The 15,887-nt window shown below is 39.0% G+C and overlaps 3 protein-coding genes across 3 annotated transcripts; all 3 read left to right on the forward strand.

Annotated features, from left to right (window-relative positions):
- Nucleotides 1–502: 502 nt before the first annotated feature.
- Nucleotides 503–5,954, forward strand: LOC131797843 (uncharacterized). The gene is made up of 3 exons (XM_059115512.2): nt 503–801; nt 2,170–2,378; nt 2,848–5,954. Exons 2-3 carry the CDS (start codon nt 2,172–2,174, stop codon nt 4,948–4,950), a joined length of 2,310 nt encoding a protein of 769 aa, XP_058971495.2. The 5' UTR covers nt 503–801; nt 2,170–2,171; the 3' UTR covers nt 4,951–5,954.
- A 569-nt stretch (nt 5,955–6,523) lies between these two features.
- Nucleotides 6,524–8,255, forward strand: LOC131797861 (trace amine-associated receptor 6-like). The gene has a single exon (XM_059115529.2). It carries the CDS (start codon nt 6,747–6,749, stop codon nt 7,725–7,727), a length of 981 nt encoding a protein of 326 aa, XP_058971512.2. The 5' UTR covers nt 6,524–6,746; the 3' UTR covers nt 7,728–8,255.
- A 3,637-nt stretch (nt 8,256–11,892) lies between these two features.
- Nucleotides 11,893–14,988, forward strand: LOC131797821 (uncharacterized). The gene is made up of 6 exons (XM_066161298.1): nt 11,893–12,037; nt 12,139–12,231; nt 12,359–12,520; nt 12,702–12,803; nt 13,031–13,181; nt 13,924–14,988. Exons 1-6 carry the CDS (start codon nt 12,035–12,037, stop codon nt 14,043–14,045), a joined length of 633 nt encoding a protein of 210 aa, XP_066017395.1. The 5' UTR covers nt 11,893–12,034; the 3' UTR covers nt 14,046–14,988.
- Nucleotides 14,989–15,887: the final 899 nt, after the last annotated feature.

Genomic DNA, 15,887 nt, shown 5'->3' on the forward strand with positions numbered 1-15,887 from the left:
TTTCACTTTAAATCCTAACTCACGAAATGGAGACCTTCGAGAAAAGTTTGATACGCGCATTTGTTCTTTTCTACTTTTATGCGATTTTCGCGCCTTTGGTAACCAATTCGCTCGACTCCCGTCCTGCGAACCCTTCATTTCCGTTCACAGCCACAACAGGGATTGTTTGCGCGCGAAATCCCATCGGCGAACGTATTCCCTGTACGCTGCATGTGTACTGTACCCAACCTCCAAGTAGGAAATTAAGATTCAACGGAAGGCGTGACATCCACTCCACCAAATTTGTACTTAAAATGTCTAATCTTAAAATGCGCCAGAGAGCGTTTCAAATATCACTGTGCGTAAATAACACACTGAAATCTATCGTATTACAACCACTCAGGTTGAATAAGGGCCTTCTTTTATTTCGAGAGGCACAACATTTATATGTCAAACACGCCAAAGAAATGGAGTTCAAATTAATTTTTCACAAATCAAACTTAATGATTAATTATCTAGTATCAGCACCCTTGGTTTTTTCATCTTATCCTAAGTCCATTAGCAGGATTGTAAGACGTCGATAAATAATGATCATGTTGAATGTTTGAATAGGGATTTGATGACGAAAGATCTCAACCGACAAAACGACATTCCTCAAGCGATCAAGGGGGTTACTCGAGCGAGCCTCGGCAAAATTGTTGCCATGCTTTCGTGGGATGTACGTGCCTCTAAAAGATTTGCATATAAAGTAATGATTATGTTCAAAACGGACCAAAAAGGCTCCTTTTGACAGGATATGGTGCTTGAACTGAACTCCAAACAGTAAGTTTTTATGCTAACAATCTTATGAAAGCTTATTCACTGTTGACCTTTTCTCATGTTATGAAGTTTCCGCGTCATTCCCTTTGTAAATTTATCTGCGTTCTGAATCAGCGAACATCGCTCGATTGTCGTGAAAATACATTCAATATTCGAGAAACAAACATGGCTTATTCTCGTGGCCGGTTTGCGGTTTACTGACACGAAAACGTAAGAGATGTTCGTTTAATAAACAGACATAGCTAAACATGTTCGTGTGTGCTCCTTTCCTGGCTACCCAAATTAGATTATCAACCTTCGATTGGAACTACTGCATGGAGACGTAGTGTTTCATCGTATTACACCAAAACCGAAAGGCAAAATAAACATATAAATCCAATGAATGATGATATGAATATAAAGTACAAGAAAACCAAATTGGTACATTTAATTTCGTTTCAGTTGGCCTGAGGCTGTTCGATGGATGGCGCGTGATTCCCACACGTAGTCATCTGATCCGTCTGCTGAAGTGAAGTAGCTAGAAGTTCTAGAACAAACCCGAAATAGTACTAGTTTCCGGCGTTGCTAGAACTGATTGCTTCCCCCCATGAAGGATCTAACTGGTTTCTTCCAGAAAAAAGAGGGAATTGATGCAAAAATTTTGGGAAGTTTAAAGAGGACGTAATAGGCGAAGTTTAAGGAGAATTATGTAGTTTCAGCATTCGAGCTGTTCGGTTGATAGCCAGTGCCGGGCAAGCAACAAGGAAATAAGAAACAATCTCTAAACCTTCTCTAGTTTCCCTCGTTCAGACTGTGATTGTAAAGCAGGTTACTCTAGCGCGCAGCTGCGATTATTAACATGTAGCCTGCGCATGCCAATATCGATCAGTTAAAAGATTTTGAAGACGTTGTGTTTCGAACTCAGTAAGTTAACACAGCTCGTATGATTATGCGTGAAACTGTCGTTGTAAAATGCTATCAACTGCACGTTTCGGAACTGCATTTGCGTTTCAGTGTTTCAGTAATCCCAGGTTAACTAGAATGCAACAACAAGTATGAAAACGAAACATGCAGAGTAACTTGCGTGGGCTGATTTTGAGAGAATCTTCTGGCTGTAAAGGTCAATATTGATGACATTAAGATGTAATGGTCTGTCTTGACAGAGCCACCTGTCTCCAAAACGGCGTTCATAACGACAAGTTTATTTGCTGCTGTTGTTGTCCGCAAATGTAGCGCGTAAGGGGAAGCTGCGTTTAATTCCACGCAGAAAGACTTCTCTTAATGCTTTGAGAGAAATATTTTCAGATTGAGGAGGTCTAGCATCACACAATGCTTAGCAAAATGTGCAGAATTGAAGTTTGAGGCCTTTTTCAATTATTATTTTTTGCCTAGACATGTATGGATATTCTGCCCTCCATAACGCTGTGGTTACACAGAACCTCAAAGCCGTTCGCAACCTAACAGGATCAACACGAACATGCGACCTCGAGTGGCGAGACTCCATGGGTTTCACTGCGCTTCATCTGGCCACCTTACAGGGAAATAGAGATCTCGTTGAAATTCTGGTTTTGGCAGGATGTGACGTCAATAGTCGCACGAAAGTAAGCTCATTTTAATATCACTGAAAAGTCCTCGCATTGAATAATACAAGAGTGAGTACTAAGCCTGTTCCAGGTGTTTAGTTAGTAGAATGGAGAGAAATAAGACAAACGGCGTCATTTCAGCGGAGCAGAAAAAAGCGAGGGAGGTCTAGGTCGGGTCGGGTCGGGTCGGGTCGGGTCGGGTAAAGAACAATATGCGTCCCGACCCAAACCTCTGTTGTATTTTCACTCCTCCGCCACTATAGCACTGTTTACTATCGCGTATCACTTTACTAACTGAAATTCTGGAACAAGCTAGTGAGTGCTGAACTGGAAAGTTAAAGAGGCACTATACGCAGCTTCCCCTGATCGAAACCTGAAGTTAATTTTAATTTCTGTACTGTAGAAAGTGTCTCATAGGCTAACGTTTACTTAGAGAATTTCCAGCTTACGCTCCGATTACGAAATCTTTACAAACTGTCTATTCCAGGAAGGGATGACTTCGCTACACATCAGTAGTGAACAGAAAAGAGCTGAGGAAATCTTGCGCGTTTTAGCATCGGCGTCTTGCAATGTCAACGAGCGTAACAAACTGGGAAGAACCGCTCTCCATCTTGCCGCTAAGCTAGGAAACCTTCAAAATCTAAAAGTGCTACTCGACAATGGTTGTGACAGAAATATTAAGGACAAACTTGGTTTCACGGCCGTCGGTTTGGCTTTTAATTTTAACCAGAAAGCAAGTGCAGACATTTTACTCCACTATAAATCCCGGCGGAAGCGACGCTCTGGAGGAGAAACGACCTCTGAGGAGAGCCTTTATCAGGATGGCACAACTAAAAACAGTCAAATATCTAACGGAGAACGTAAGGCGGAAAAACTCGTGGAAAGGACCTCCATTTATTCTAAAAAAACAGATGATACGAAGTCGTTGAAGCTCGTAGACAAGACTGAGAAAAGACAGGCATCTTTGAAAACGATGCACTTTATCATGGCTCTGTTAACACAGAAGAGAAACTTACTAGATGGTTTAACAAATTGGGATTCAAGAAAAAAGCTGGAACCTGTTGAGAGAAATTTACGGGATTTAATTTTTACTTCTCTTATTCAGCATTCCCTCGCAACGCGCACCTCGTTAAAACTGACTGATGAATCTGGAGAACAATGTGTGTGTGATTTTTACCTAAAGCCCGGCGAATTCGTGGGAAGTCAAGTTCTTGTGTGTAACCCGGGTTCGAGTTTACTGGTCGAACTACTGCAGGGCGTGAAAGATTCTTTTTCATTTTCTCGAGAGAGATCGTGGTTGATACCGAAGCAACATCAGAGCTTACCACCGCCTTCGAAATGGAAATTGCAAGAGAAGGAATCTATTTTGAAAGACTTGAAAGTCAATGAAGAAAAGATATCAACAGCACCACTTAGCAATGCGAAAACGGATACCTCCATATCGGAACTCGAGAACGTGTATGATCAGACAACCATGACAACTCTATGTGAAGACCCAACTTTGATCGAACTCTGTGAAGAAAATCCTCCAGAGATGGACAATGAGGCTATAGAGAAAGGCCTTAATAGGCTAAACAATCTCATGATTTCTATCAAGGATTCAGAAAACATCAAACAGGTATTTGATCGCACGGACAGCGGTCTCCTTACAGACGACATTGAAATTTATCTTTCGCGTTTGGATGACGTCATTACCATGAAAAGTACTCCTACGTCATTTATTGAGGCTACTTTAGAAATCTTCTGTCAGAATTCAGATATTTCTGTTTACTGCACAAAGAAACGAAATTTACTTTTTAGCTCGCTTTTAGAGAAAGTCATAACTGCGTGTGGCTCGTGGGACGCAGATAAAATCGCAAAGGTTTTTCTCCATGTCTGCGTTGTCTTTGTGAGCGACCGGCGGTTGTTACTTAGTTGCGCAGGCGCCGTGTTAAAGCTCGGACTTTGCCATCCACAAGCTGACGCGATCGCCCTGGGAACTTGTATTTTAGTGAGAACGGGTCTTCTCAAACAAGAAGATGACGTGGAAATTATTACAGACCTAACGGGGCCGCTCCTAGCCCTGGAACACTTATGCGCTGAAGAATATTTCCCGAGAAATCTGGCCGCCATCTTTGCTTCTTTTCTATCTAAGTCAAGCCCCAAGTTGTTCGGATTGGATCATCTGCGCCTTCGAGCTCTGGCGTCTGCGGTAACCAAAGAGGTACTTCCCACTTCATGTCAGGAAGCCGAAAGCGACACGGGAAAAAGTTTCAAACGGGTTTGCGACATTGTTGCGCTCGAAGGATACAAGGAAGAACTTTTATCGTGTGCTGATGCATTGTTTACGAGAGCTTTTGTGACGCTGGGTTGTAATGCGTGGCGAATAGGCGAAAGCATTCTTATTCATCTTGGTTTATTGAAAAGTGAACGTTTCGTTGAAATTGTTAGGAATCATGGCACCGCTTTTAAACTTTTGCGTAATGCACTGAAGGAGAGCTATTTCCCACCAATCCTAAAACAGTTGCTAATGTGTTTCCTTCAAAAACCCAATCCAGTACTTACAGCATATTCCACTGAAGTCGAAGATATTCTGCGTATTGTACAGTAACCATGGAATGGTGGTACTGTAAGGTCGAGTTTATATCTTGTATTATGCATTCTTCAAATAAGATTTCTTAACTTATCTGCACAACCTTGCTTGCCTTGAGGTTCCAGTCTGTTTTGCTGTGGGTTGTTACACCAAATTTCATACGAGTCCCAGCGTTCAAATTGTAAACGGAGAAGGAAACACAAAGCGAAATAATAACACAATCAGAGGAGGACTTTCGACTCTCTTTTTTCACTCTGAGTTTTTTTTGGCAGCCAGTTTACTGACCCAAAGCGTGAAAAGGCTAACACGTCCCCTCAACTGATCTGATAACATCTTGCAGTTTATATTGTTTTCATTTAACCCTTTAACTCCCATGAGTGACCAAGACAGAATTTCTCCTTACACCATCAATACAATACCAACCAGATAAGTGATGAGAATAAAGAAAAATATCAATTGGGGGATAATTAGTTGATCCAATACTAAATTCTCTGAAATAGCATGATAAGAATGGTATGGTTGACAGTAAGGAGAATTACAATTTTAATGTGGGAGTTAAAAGGGTTAATATTCTTTTTGAGGGATGCACATTTTTTTCATGACGAGCGCTACCTACGGATTTAGAGTATGACATGTTTGCTTTCCAGATTTATACTGTCGTTATAATTGTAAGAAAAATACTTAATTTTATAAACAGGTCTTGTATAGCGTGTATTTATACTGTTACAGCGAAGTCAAACGCAGCCTCAATCTTACTGCATGGTTTCATGGTACAAACTGAAAATAAATTATGAAACAAGAATGATCCGATGTCTATATAACCAAGAAATGAAATATTATCAAGCGAGTCTGTTGGAAAAGACCAACCTACTGTAACGGTTACGAAAAAATTGTAAAAAATTAATAGTGCGTTTACAATTTTGAAAATGAAAGAAACGAAAGGATTCGTAAATGTAACACTGGTAGAGACAGGAAGAAAAAAACAAAGAAATAAAATAAGACACTTTTTTTTCATTCTTATAAAAAAAGACTCGATTCATGTTACGTCAGTGTGATGTAAGGTGACTTCCTTAATCAGACGAACAGCGGCGATGTTTTATGACTGAGTCTTTCCGAAAGTTGTATTCAACCGAATCATGGTCAGTTGTTTCTCTTGCTTAGGAAAGTAATTTCATATCAGAGCAAAAACACTCGTACCTTTTGGTGATCAAGGTTCGAGAAGATTTTTTTGCAGCCATGAGACCGAAATTAAAGGAACATATAAGATCATTACACGGAAATTCATTTGCTTATATCCGGGTATGTGTGTAAGAGCTCATTTCCGAGCTTCAAAAATTCCCGATTTCAGGTACAAAGTTATTAGAAGAAAACAAACTTTATTTTTCTTTAAACAAAGAGCGTTTGAACGTCAGAGAATGGTTTTATTCATCTCTATGTTCTCGTCACTCAGAAATGTCTTCAATCTTTGCTTCCTTAAGCGCACACTTTAATTCTTCGTGTATGCAGCGATTAAAAGGAGGCTAATATAAATAAAATTTGGAATGGGGCCAGTACGTACAGAAGTAGGTGTCAAGAACATTAAAGCGGCTGTTTTGCATACATTCAATATTTTGACCAAAAGATAACCATCGGAGATTTGTACGTGAGCCTGTCACGGACACATTACTTGGGTCTGTGATCAAAGCTGCATGTTTGCGTGTTAAACGGATATTTATGTTAAACGGACCGCAGACAGATTTCAGTTTCCATTGTTAAACAGGAGACTATTAATTCAGCATAATTTCGAATTCATTACATGGTTTTAAACATCGAACATGAATCTGTCGGAGCCTACCTATTTACCCAGTACTGAGGTGGTCGGTGCTAACGTTGTCATCTTTGCTATTTTTGACTTCATTTCGGGGACTTTTATCATTCTTGCCAACGGCTTTCTCCTCATCACAATTTACCGAGATCCCTGTCGATGTTTGCGCACTCCATATGTGTTCCTCATCGCCAATCTTTCAGTCGCGGATTTTTTAGTTGGAATTGTGAGCATTCTACGAGGTGTCGAATTAACTCACTTCTACCGTGGTTTGGGAAGCCTGCTCATTGTTAACCTGGTTCAATATTTTGTCGGAGCTGTTTCGATTCTCGCCGCTGTTTCCACTCTCATGGCGATGTCTTACGAACGATATGTTGCAGTGATCAAACCTTTTCAATATCCTCATAAAATCACCAACAAAAAATCCAAGATTGCTATCGCAGTAATTTGGATAAACGGATTAATTATGTCTGTTCTTCCCATAGCTGACGTGAAAAGAGAGAACTTTTTGCTGGCTTACTGCTACTCTCATTTCGTGATTCCAGCATTTATTCTAACAGCAGTTTATGTTAAAATATCCAGGGCGGTTGGCCGTCAAAGAGAGGAACTTAAAAATGTCCGCGAGAGTCTCACAGCGGCCAACAAAAGGAAACAATTGGAAAAAGAGAACAGAATGTTTAGGGCATTTGTGTTCATCCTTTTTATATTCTATGTATCATTTGTACCTTATTTCATTCATGTACAGATTTTATACTTTTGTTCCTGTCGAAACTCCTACGCCTATCATGTTTATTATTATGTTGCGAACGAATTTCTGACCATTAGTTCCATTATCAATCCCTTCTTGTATGCCTGGAGACTTCCAAAGTTCAGCCGCTCGTTTCATTCGTGGTTTGGAGGATGGCTGGTCAAAAACTCAGGAGCGAGGTATAACGAAAACCCACCCGGTCGGAAAGAGACAGTTACAAGTTCTAACTCTCGGCTTCCCTAGGAATGGACTGGCCCACCGTATAGATTCTATGTGGCTCAGTGGTGGAGAGAATCGGAGCGTAAAATTTGAAGCCCGAACATCCAACACTCATGGGGACTCAGAACTTTTTATTTATCTTACGCTCATGACAAGACGAAAAAAAAAATTTTTCTTAGAAAATTCATATTCTGGACTGCGATACGGCAGGAGTGAATTATCTCTCCAAGGAATTAGTTGGATTTTCGCCTTACTGGAGACTGCGTGCATGATGAATTATACGTTTGTTGTATGGAGGGTTATTAGAATTTTAAGAGAGAATGCTGTGGATGTTTCTCAACCTAAAATTGATATTATGACTATTTTGTGTGATATTTTTTTAATTTTGATATTTACACAGTAAAATCCTAATTTTCGGGCCTTCTGACAAGGGGGAAAAACTGTCTTCGTTGTTGGGAAGACAACAAATGTTCCAGGACAATTTGGATCGTCTTTCAGCTCCCTTCACGTGAAATGCTTATTCCAATAACTAATATAAAGTCTTCCTATCTACTGAAGAGTTTTGCGTGTGATATTCAAACGTATACTAGGATTCTGGAGCGTGACCACAAATACATATCATATGTTCTAGCAACTTGAGATTGTGGTTAAGGATGGTTGTATTTTAAAAAAACCCAAGTATTTCCTTTTTTTTAAATCATAATTCTTCAGGTCTCTGCCGCAATATTGTGATTGTTGCAGTAACGAAGGCCAGAGCGGACCAAACAAACTTCCTCTTTCACGAAGACAAATTGAGCGTGATCTTTTTGCAAGTCTCTTTAAGTTACTCGCTTTTTGCTTCATGCCTTCGCGCTGTAGGAAGCTGCATAAAAAGGAAATGTTAGACTCTTCCGGAAGAAAATTAGAAACATCCTATGTTGAGATAGAAGGAACTGGTTAGTTACACATACCTGTTTCAAGCTGTAACGCAACGTGAATACTTCCTTCAGCAAATAAAAACTTACACATTGGCGGTAGCACATATAACGCGCGGTATACGTGAATAAGGATTCCCCCATGACGAGTTAAGACATACAGCGGGCATACAGCGCCGCCAGCGGGCTGTGGCGATTCCGAATTCAGAATAGTTTGCTCTTTTGCTGCATACCCTCGCGCTGAAGGAAGCTGTATTACGAATAAATAATTAGTTTATAAATAGATTAAGAGAGACGGTAAGTTTTGAGCTCGGTAAAGAAACAGAGGAAGATGTTTTTCGTTTCGTCACCAGCGTGGGACAAAGAAAAAATTCTGAGTTCCCACGAGGGATCGAACCTCAGACCTTCAGATTCCGCGCTCTCAGCTCCGATGCTCTATCGCTGAGCCACAGAGACTCTACGGTTACAAAGTTCATATGACACGCGTCCTGCATACTGCTAGGATCAGCAATGTCGATAGCGTCATGTTCGTAAATAGAATAAGAGAGATGGATAAGAGAGATGGCAAGTTTTGAGCTCGGTAAAGAAATAGAGAAAAATGTTTTTCGTCTTGTCACGAGGATGGGACAAAGAAAAAAACTGAGCTTTACGATGAAATTAAGAGACAATTAATGTTGAGATACAAATACTTGGATGTTCGTAACAAACTTCACATCGTAAGTACATTGTCTTCTTTTGGGAAAGGAAGAGGTGCCTTAATATCCTGACCGATTTTAACCTTTAAACCACCAGTCGATCTCAACCTGCTGTGAATGTAAAGTCGAGAAAGCGTCCACAATGCCACCTGCTTGATACTTATAATGCGGACACGTGAACAGAATGTGATCTGAAGTTGGCTGTCGCTGGGGTTAGCCCCAAATTGTCCTGAGTGTATTGAAAGAAAAGGTCAGAACTATCAAAAGTACAATTAAAAACAATCGACGAGCTATAGGGAAGTTAGATCTGGAAAACAGCGATATTGAAAAATGAGGTCCTGTACAGGAAGTCATGGGACAAACCGAGCGCTTAAAGTCCGCTGTTCCATAACATGTATAAAAAAATGAAGACCAAACATAGGTCTCCAGCGCTCGGCTTACACTACAAACTTTACGAACAAAGAGAAGCATCTGTTCGTTTTTTTGAAATTCTTCTTGACATTATCATCCATAAAGTTGTCTCTATTTTAGAGGAAGACATGTTGTGTCTAGGGTTTGCCCGCATGGACGATTTCTATTGCTATTTAGGAAACGATTCCCGCTGCGATTTTCACGACGATTTCATGACTGTATGCGCATGCATATGAAAAAAAAGCGCGAGTGAAAATCCGGATTCTTCACTGCGGTTTCATCGTGGTTTTCCGGAAATTTTTTTATCTCTTTTTGAGTGGCTGATAAATTACATGTATCCTTCTTTATCCGACTAAGCTTTTTCATGGTTTTGTGTAACTTAAATTTAACCTAATAAATATTTACCATTAGGAATCCTGTACTTCTTTAGTTTAATTCACAAACCTTCTTAATATCATGCTTTAGCAATGCCTGTTGCTTTCCTCGCCATGTTTGCGCGACAAATACGGGCTAATACTGGCCAATATCAAAACATTCCCCCAATATCCCGAAGGTGTCAGTTTCGGTGGAGTATGTTGTGGGCGGTGGTTGAAATTGTTTGAAATATCGAAAGCAGACTGTTACCAAGAGGAAGTAAGTTCTATGTTTATTGCTTGTGGCTGTGTAAAAGCCCCTGTGCTTTTTTTCCTTTTGGTTTGAAAGTTTTAATATTAAAATACCTTGCTCTGAAATATTAAGAACCAACATGTTTTAAAATATGTATGGTGCAATGTGATGGAATGAGCTATGCGCTTCTCAGTTTAGATTTTTCCTGAGAAATGAATGACAGAGTATTGCTGATGCTATGCTGGTGATGAGAGAAAAATCTGCATAGCTGGTTCATTTGGAAAGCATGCAATCAATTTACGCACGAGTCTGTGTTTCCTTCATATTTTTTCCTTCATTTTGTCTCTTTCAGACTGACGCCATTTTGTGAGAATTTCTTTCTCAATTTCTGCGTCGCCGAATTAGCGTTTCTTGTCATAATACTTCCTAGTTTATAAAATTTTATTAATAAGGTAGGGTAAACAACTGGCAAAAGTGGTCGGTTGGGTCAATATTTGTCAAATCACACCGCATGACCGCGTCAGATGTTACCAGTGAGTTCACTAATCAACATAAATTATTTCATGTTATGTTCAAAAAAATATTTTCAGTCACAAGTCTTTTCAAGTCTTCGAAAATCTAAAGAGAGTTGTCCCTATTCATTTACAGTTTCAAAATTACTCCAGTAATAATAATTACAAACAGCAAGGTTCCACTATTAGTAATTAACTTAATAAAAAGTAAAATTGCGGGACGGTGTGGAACTCGAAATTTGCCCACTGGAAATCTTTAGCTATAACTCTGTATTGAAGCTTTAGGGCTGATATAACGACATATTTCCTAAATATTAGAGTTTTTTCCATATTTGGATGTTTTTGTATTCCTTTCTATATATCTCAGTGTTTGCGCAAGTGTACAAAGGTCAGCTTAAGGAAGTAAACAACTTGTGTTATTTGGACTTTGAAATATACCCGTCTTTTTCGTCTTAAAGAAGGATTGAGTAACTTCATGTGTTAAAACAAAGCAGTTTATTTATCTTCCTGAGCACAAACATGTTTTGGGCTCTTTTCAGGATCATTTTAACCCGAGTCGTATGATGAGGGCTTGACCGCCTAAAACATGTTTATGCCCAAGAACATTAATTGGTTTACTATCATTTTCACTTTGGAGTGGATGGAGAAAATAAAAACTGAAAAAAAAAAAAACACATAACAACGAAACAGTTCGTGCCCAAGGACATAGACTGTTTTACTGTTATTATCGCTTTGGATGGGGTGGAGAAAATGAAAACTGAAAAAAAATAATAACGAAACAGTTTGAACAATCATGCTAATGTGAGAGCGGGCTAAAAGCCAAAATATCTATTTTCGCTTGCAATATGCACCAAAATGCCTGTCAAAGTAATGATAATTCTATACATATCACGTTGCATTGTTACCTTCGCTGAAATACAATACTAAAGTGATATTGAAGTGTCAAGACCAGTATGGCTGCTAAACTGATCCAACGTGATAGCATCTCTACAAGAACTAAGACGATACTGAGACAACGATTCCAATTTAGGTGTAAATATCGTAACTTCATGATATAAGGCTAGAAATGCGAAGCAGTTGAATTGGAATATCTCAAATGGTATAAAAAAGCTACGCCCTAAATACTGAGGATAAACTAACAAGCCTTTGCTACACTCAGAAGTCAAGATCTTTCAAGATTTCATTTCGGAAAGATGGTGAGTTTGCTGCTCTAAATGTTTTTCGTTTGCATTGAACCAGTGTTGAGATTTTAGCTTATGGTTTGAGTTAAAATGCTCTCGTTTGTCTCAATTACTAGGAGCTGAAATGTTTCCAACTTTGTTTCTTACTGTTGTTTGTTATCGCTGCATCTGCAGCCCCTGGCTGTAAAGAGTGCGGACCGGATGAAAAGGTAAAGAAAAAAGTAGCCCTGGTTATTGAAGTTAGATGTATGTGTCTTTCTTTTGCAGTTAATATCAAGGGAAAAGCATTCCGCAGAAGAAGTTAGAGTATTCATGTTTCTCCTTTTTTTCTCGTAGAATTCAACCGTGTTTCAGTACAAAGTTAAAATCAACGTCGATGGTGAAGATTACATTGAAAATATTACAATCGACACCAAAAATCAAACGGAGACTTTTCACATCCCCAAGATGAATTCTTCCAACGCTGGGGAGGTGGACGTTATTTACGACTTTAACAGAGTAAGTGAAGAAAGGGTGGGATTATTGACTAAGTTATTAGAACCGTGAGTCTAGTTAATTTAATTTGGCATTTGTTTTTCTTAATTGAATATTTGCTAAAAACAACTCTCTTTGCAATTCAAATATTTCGTTATTGCTCCTTTAGCGCCTCCCTGAAATGAAGTTACTTTTCCTATTGTAGAATTTAGTCATGCGTCGAATGTCTGCTCAAAAAGCCTGTTTTTTGAGTAACATCACTGAAAATGCCCCTGGACCCAACGATCTCAAAAGAGCACTTGACCAGGTGAGTTCATTTTAAATTTAAGCTCACTTTTCTGGTCCGTAATTACTAATCATTGCATAAAGACATATTTTCTTGTTTCGTGCAATTTAATAATTTGGGTCCAATCAGTGAACACTGAATATAGATGGTTTCAAAACCAACTTTAATCGGAATGTTTCTACAAATGAGTCCGGCTAAAAAGACTCCCCGTAACTAAATTTATTTTTTCTATTCAAAATATTTTCAAGATGAATGGTACATCACAGGCCCCACAAGCTGGAAATTCGTCAAGGCTCGATTACGAAGTTGATGGTATCGTCAGCGACCGATCAAGTTTGAGCGATGAAATGGCAGAAATGTGTTCCAAGCTGCCAATTTATCACATTAAGAAGAGAAGTGGTAAGATTCCTTGTGTTTTGTCGTCAATTTTTACTTTACGTTCGATGTGGCTGCGATTTTTTAAACTCAGTCAAGCCCAAGTTCTATACTTTTTGACGCCAAAATCGTTCGTCTGCAGTCAAACCTTATCATAGAGCCTTTAACTTGACTAGTTGGTAGGTTAAAGGAGAGGCTAAGCGAACGCGTAACTCGAAAAATAGTGGTCTCCGAACCTTTCCGATCAGAAATCTCGCCAGCATATTTGATGAGTTTGGAAGTCTTTTATTTCTTTCCAAGCTCTGATATTTGTTCTTATAAGTCCAGGGTTTCGGTTCAAGTAAACACATGACATTGAACACTTTTCAGCACCTTCACTAAGTATCCAGCTTGCTCTAAAACAACCCATTCAATAATTCATTTTTATTTTCCGGAAAGTATTGTTTATCACAGTGCACTACTGCGAACGGGCTATTTAAGATCGTAGGGTCATTTAGTATTATCAACTGAGCCACCGTAAAAAATAAGTTGACGTTTCGCGCGTTAGCCCTTCGTCTGAGCGAATGTTTCAGTTTCTTTAAAAGCTTATCCCCTTTATTTACGCTCCTCTTTGGCTTCTGTAGGGACAGCATGGTTTTACATTAAGTGTTTTTGTCTTAATTCATGGTTATCATTACTAAGTAAGCCCTGGCTTAGAGAATCTTGCATGAACCCATGCGCTTTAAGGATGCGCAACGTAATACACTGACTTTTCTCATTTTTGCAGTTGGTAAGAGATTCAGACGACGAATATGTCTCCGTTACTACTACTATTATTGGCGATGGACATGGACTAGACTAGGGTGGTGTTACTGCAGATTTATATTTTATGTCTGGCGATGTACGTAAGATGAAGAAGGCAGATAGGACACTTCGAAAAATACCATAATACTCTTTCACGCGTGGGGCGTAATTATCCATGACTCCTTTATTAAGGTGACACATTGGAATTCGGAAAGTGTGAACAAACCCTGTACAGAAGCACTCTGTATGGCTGAGGAATCCATATAGAGAGCCAAAAATATCAGCTGGGGAGAATGGGTTGAAAATCAAATAAGAACTGATGACGTGTCACCCAAAATGCGTATGAAAAAGTATTATGGCATTTTCCGAAATGGCCTCCAACAATCATGAGGATGACCACTGCTCGAATAACGGCTAACGAAAACGGAAAAAATGATGTAATTGGATCTTAAAACTTTCTATATTAAAAGAAAAAAACGAGTGCAGCTTTTAGCCAAGGGAAACATAGGGTGTCGAATCAATAATAAAAGGAAACAAAATCAACTTTTTTTTCAAATTAGTCTCAAAATCTTAAAACAATTGTGAGAAAAATTATCGATTAGTAAGTGACCGATTTAATTTTTACCGACACTTGTTCTTAAGTTAAGATTTTGTTGATCAAATGTTGCTCTTTGCATGCTACTTGCGTTGAAGAATAGCGCTGTAATGACTAACTTGGGCATGACGGAAGCTTGGTTACAATTAGCTACACATAAACTTATATTCAGTCATCTGTGTTGATCTCCAACTCAAACACAGCTTAATTATAAGCTACGGTGAAGCGAAAAGACCATCTCAAAGTGATTAAGGAGAAAGATAAATTCTGAATGTGATCTGGTAAAATCTGTGTACTCCTCCACACATCTAATTTGTTATCAAACCGTGTAAACTGAAGGAAGTCATGGCGATGCTTTCGACGCGAGGCCTGTACTTACTTGTTAGCGGAATAAATAACTAATGATCATTGTAAGACTATGAGTAAGTAAAATAAAGCCGCTCGTTTAACGTATCACCCAGGTTATCTCTTTACATTACTGAAAATAACACTGGTGTTGATAGATGTTCCCTTTCACTGAAGCTGTTTTCTTATCAGAAGAATTGAAACTTAAATAGCGATCTCTGTAAGAGCGGTCTAAGGTGTTCGCATCGGAAAAAGTTTTGCCACAAACTTTGCCCGTTAAACTATCTTTGGTAGCGAGTAAATAAAACCGCATTGGTTTCTGGAAATACGTCAAAAAATTTTTTTAAAGCTCTCAATAATCAAAGCTCAAGAAAAGGCCTTTTTTAACCTCTTGCGACATCGAAACTTTCAAAAGTTGACAAGCTCGCTCCTCGCAATACACTACATGCAGCAAGAAATCGTTTGTATTCCTAAATTGTGTGATATATGAGAGGTTTGAAAAGCATTTCAAATTTGATATGTGTTTATTCAGAGGTTCGCCATAATTGATTTAAAAACACCTGTTAGACAGCTTTCTGAAGTTGGTCAAAAGCGCTCTTTCTTTCTTGGGTGATATTTCTCAAGTCCATACCAGATCATTCGAAACTCAATCGCTCTGACAAAGGGCTAACGCTCGAAACGTCAGCCTTTAAACTCTTTATGGTGGTCAATTTACGTTTTCAACTCAGTTGTTTGGCAATAACTGACGCTGTAACTGTACTGTCTAGAAGGTGTAATCAATGTACGCTGTCGATAAGTAATTCGTCAGGTCAGGTGTCGTGTCACGCATTCGAATTGTTCATTGACAATTATCATTAATAACACCTTTTGTTATTGTCCCCTAGTGGGCACAAATTTCCAAAATGCTTATTGTGCCCGATGGAAGGAAAGGATAAAATATAGTTTTACAATAATACTGATTAATTGTCGTTTGTCAAAGATAATACAATAAATATTAACCTCACATA

The sequence above is a fragment of the Pocillopora verrucosa genome, chromosome 14, assembly GCF_036669915.1.
Source record: "Pocillopora verrucosa isolate sample1 chromosome 14, ASM3666991v2, whole genome shotgun sequence".
Lineage (NCBI taxonomy): Eukaryota > Metazoa > Cnidaria > Anthozoa > Scleractinia > Pocilloporidae > Pocillopora > Pocillopora verrucosa.

Bases quoted from the DNA above. Each gene is read 5' to 3' on its own strand.
- LOC131797821 (XM_066161298.1), top strand. The intron at 12,232-12,358 runs GTAAAGAAAAAA...TTTTTCTCGTAG, and splicing joins AGTGCGGACCGGATGAAAAG to AATTCAACCGTGTTTCAGTA. The intron at 13,182-13,923 runs GTAAGATTCCTT...TCATTTTTGCAG, and splicing joins TCACATTAAGAAGAGAAGTG to TTGGTAAGAGATTCAGACGA.
- LOC131797843 (XM_059115512.2), top strand. From the start codon at position 2,172: ATGTATGGATATTCTGCCCTCCATAACGCTGTGGTTACACAGAACCTC. The intron at 2,379-2,847 runs GTAAGCTCATTT...TGTCTATTCCAG, and splicing joins ACGTCAATAGTCGCACGAAA to GAAGGGATGACTTCGCTACA.
- LOC131797861 (XM_059115529.2), top strand. From the start codon at position 6,747: ATGAATCTGTCGGAGCCTACCTATTTACCCAGTACTGAGGTGGTCGGT.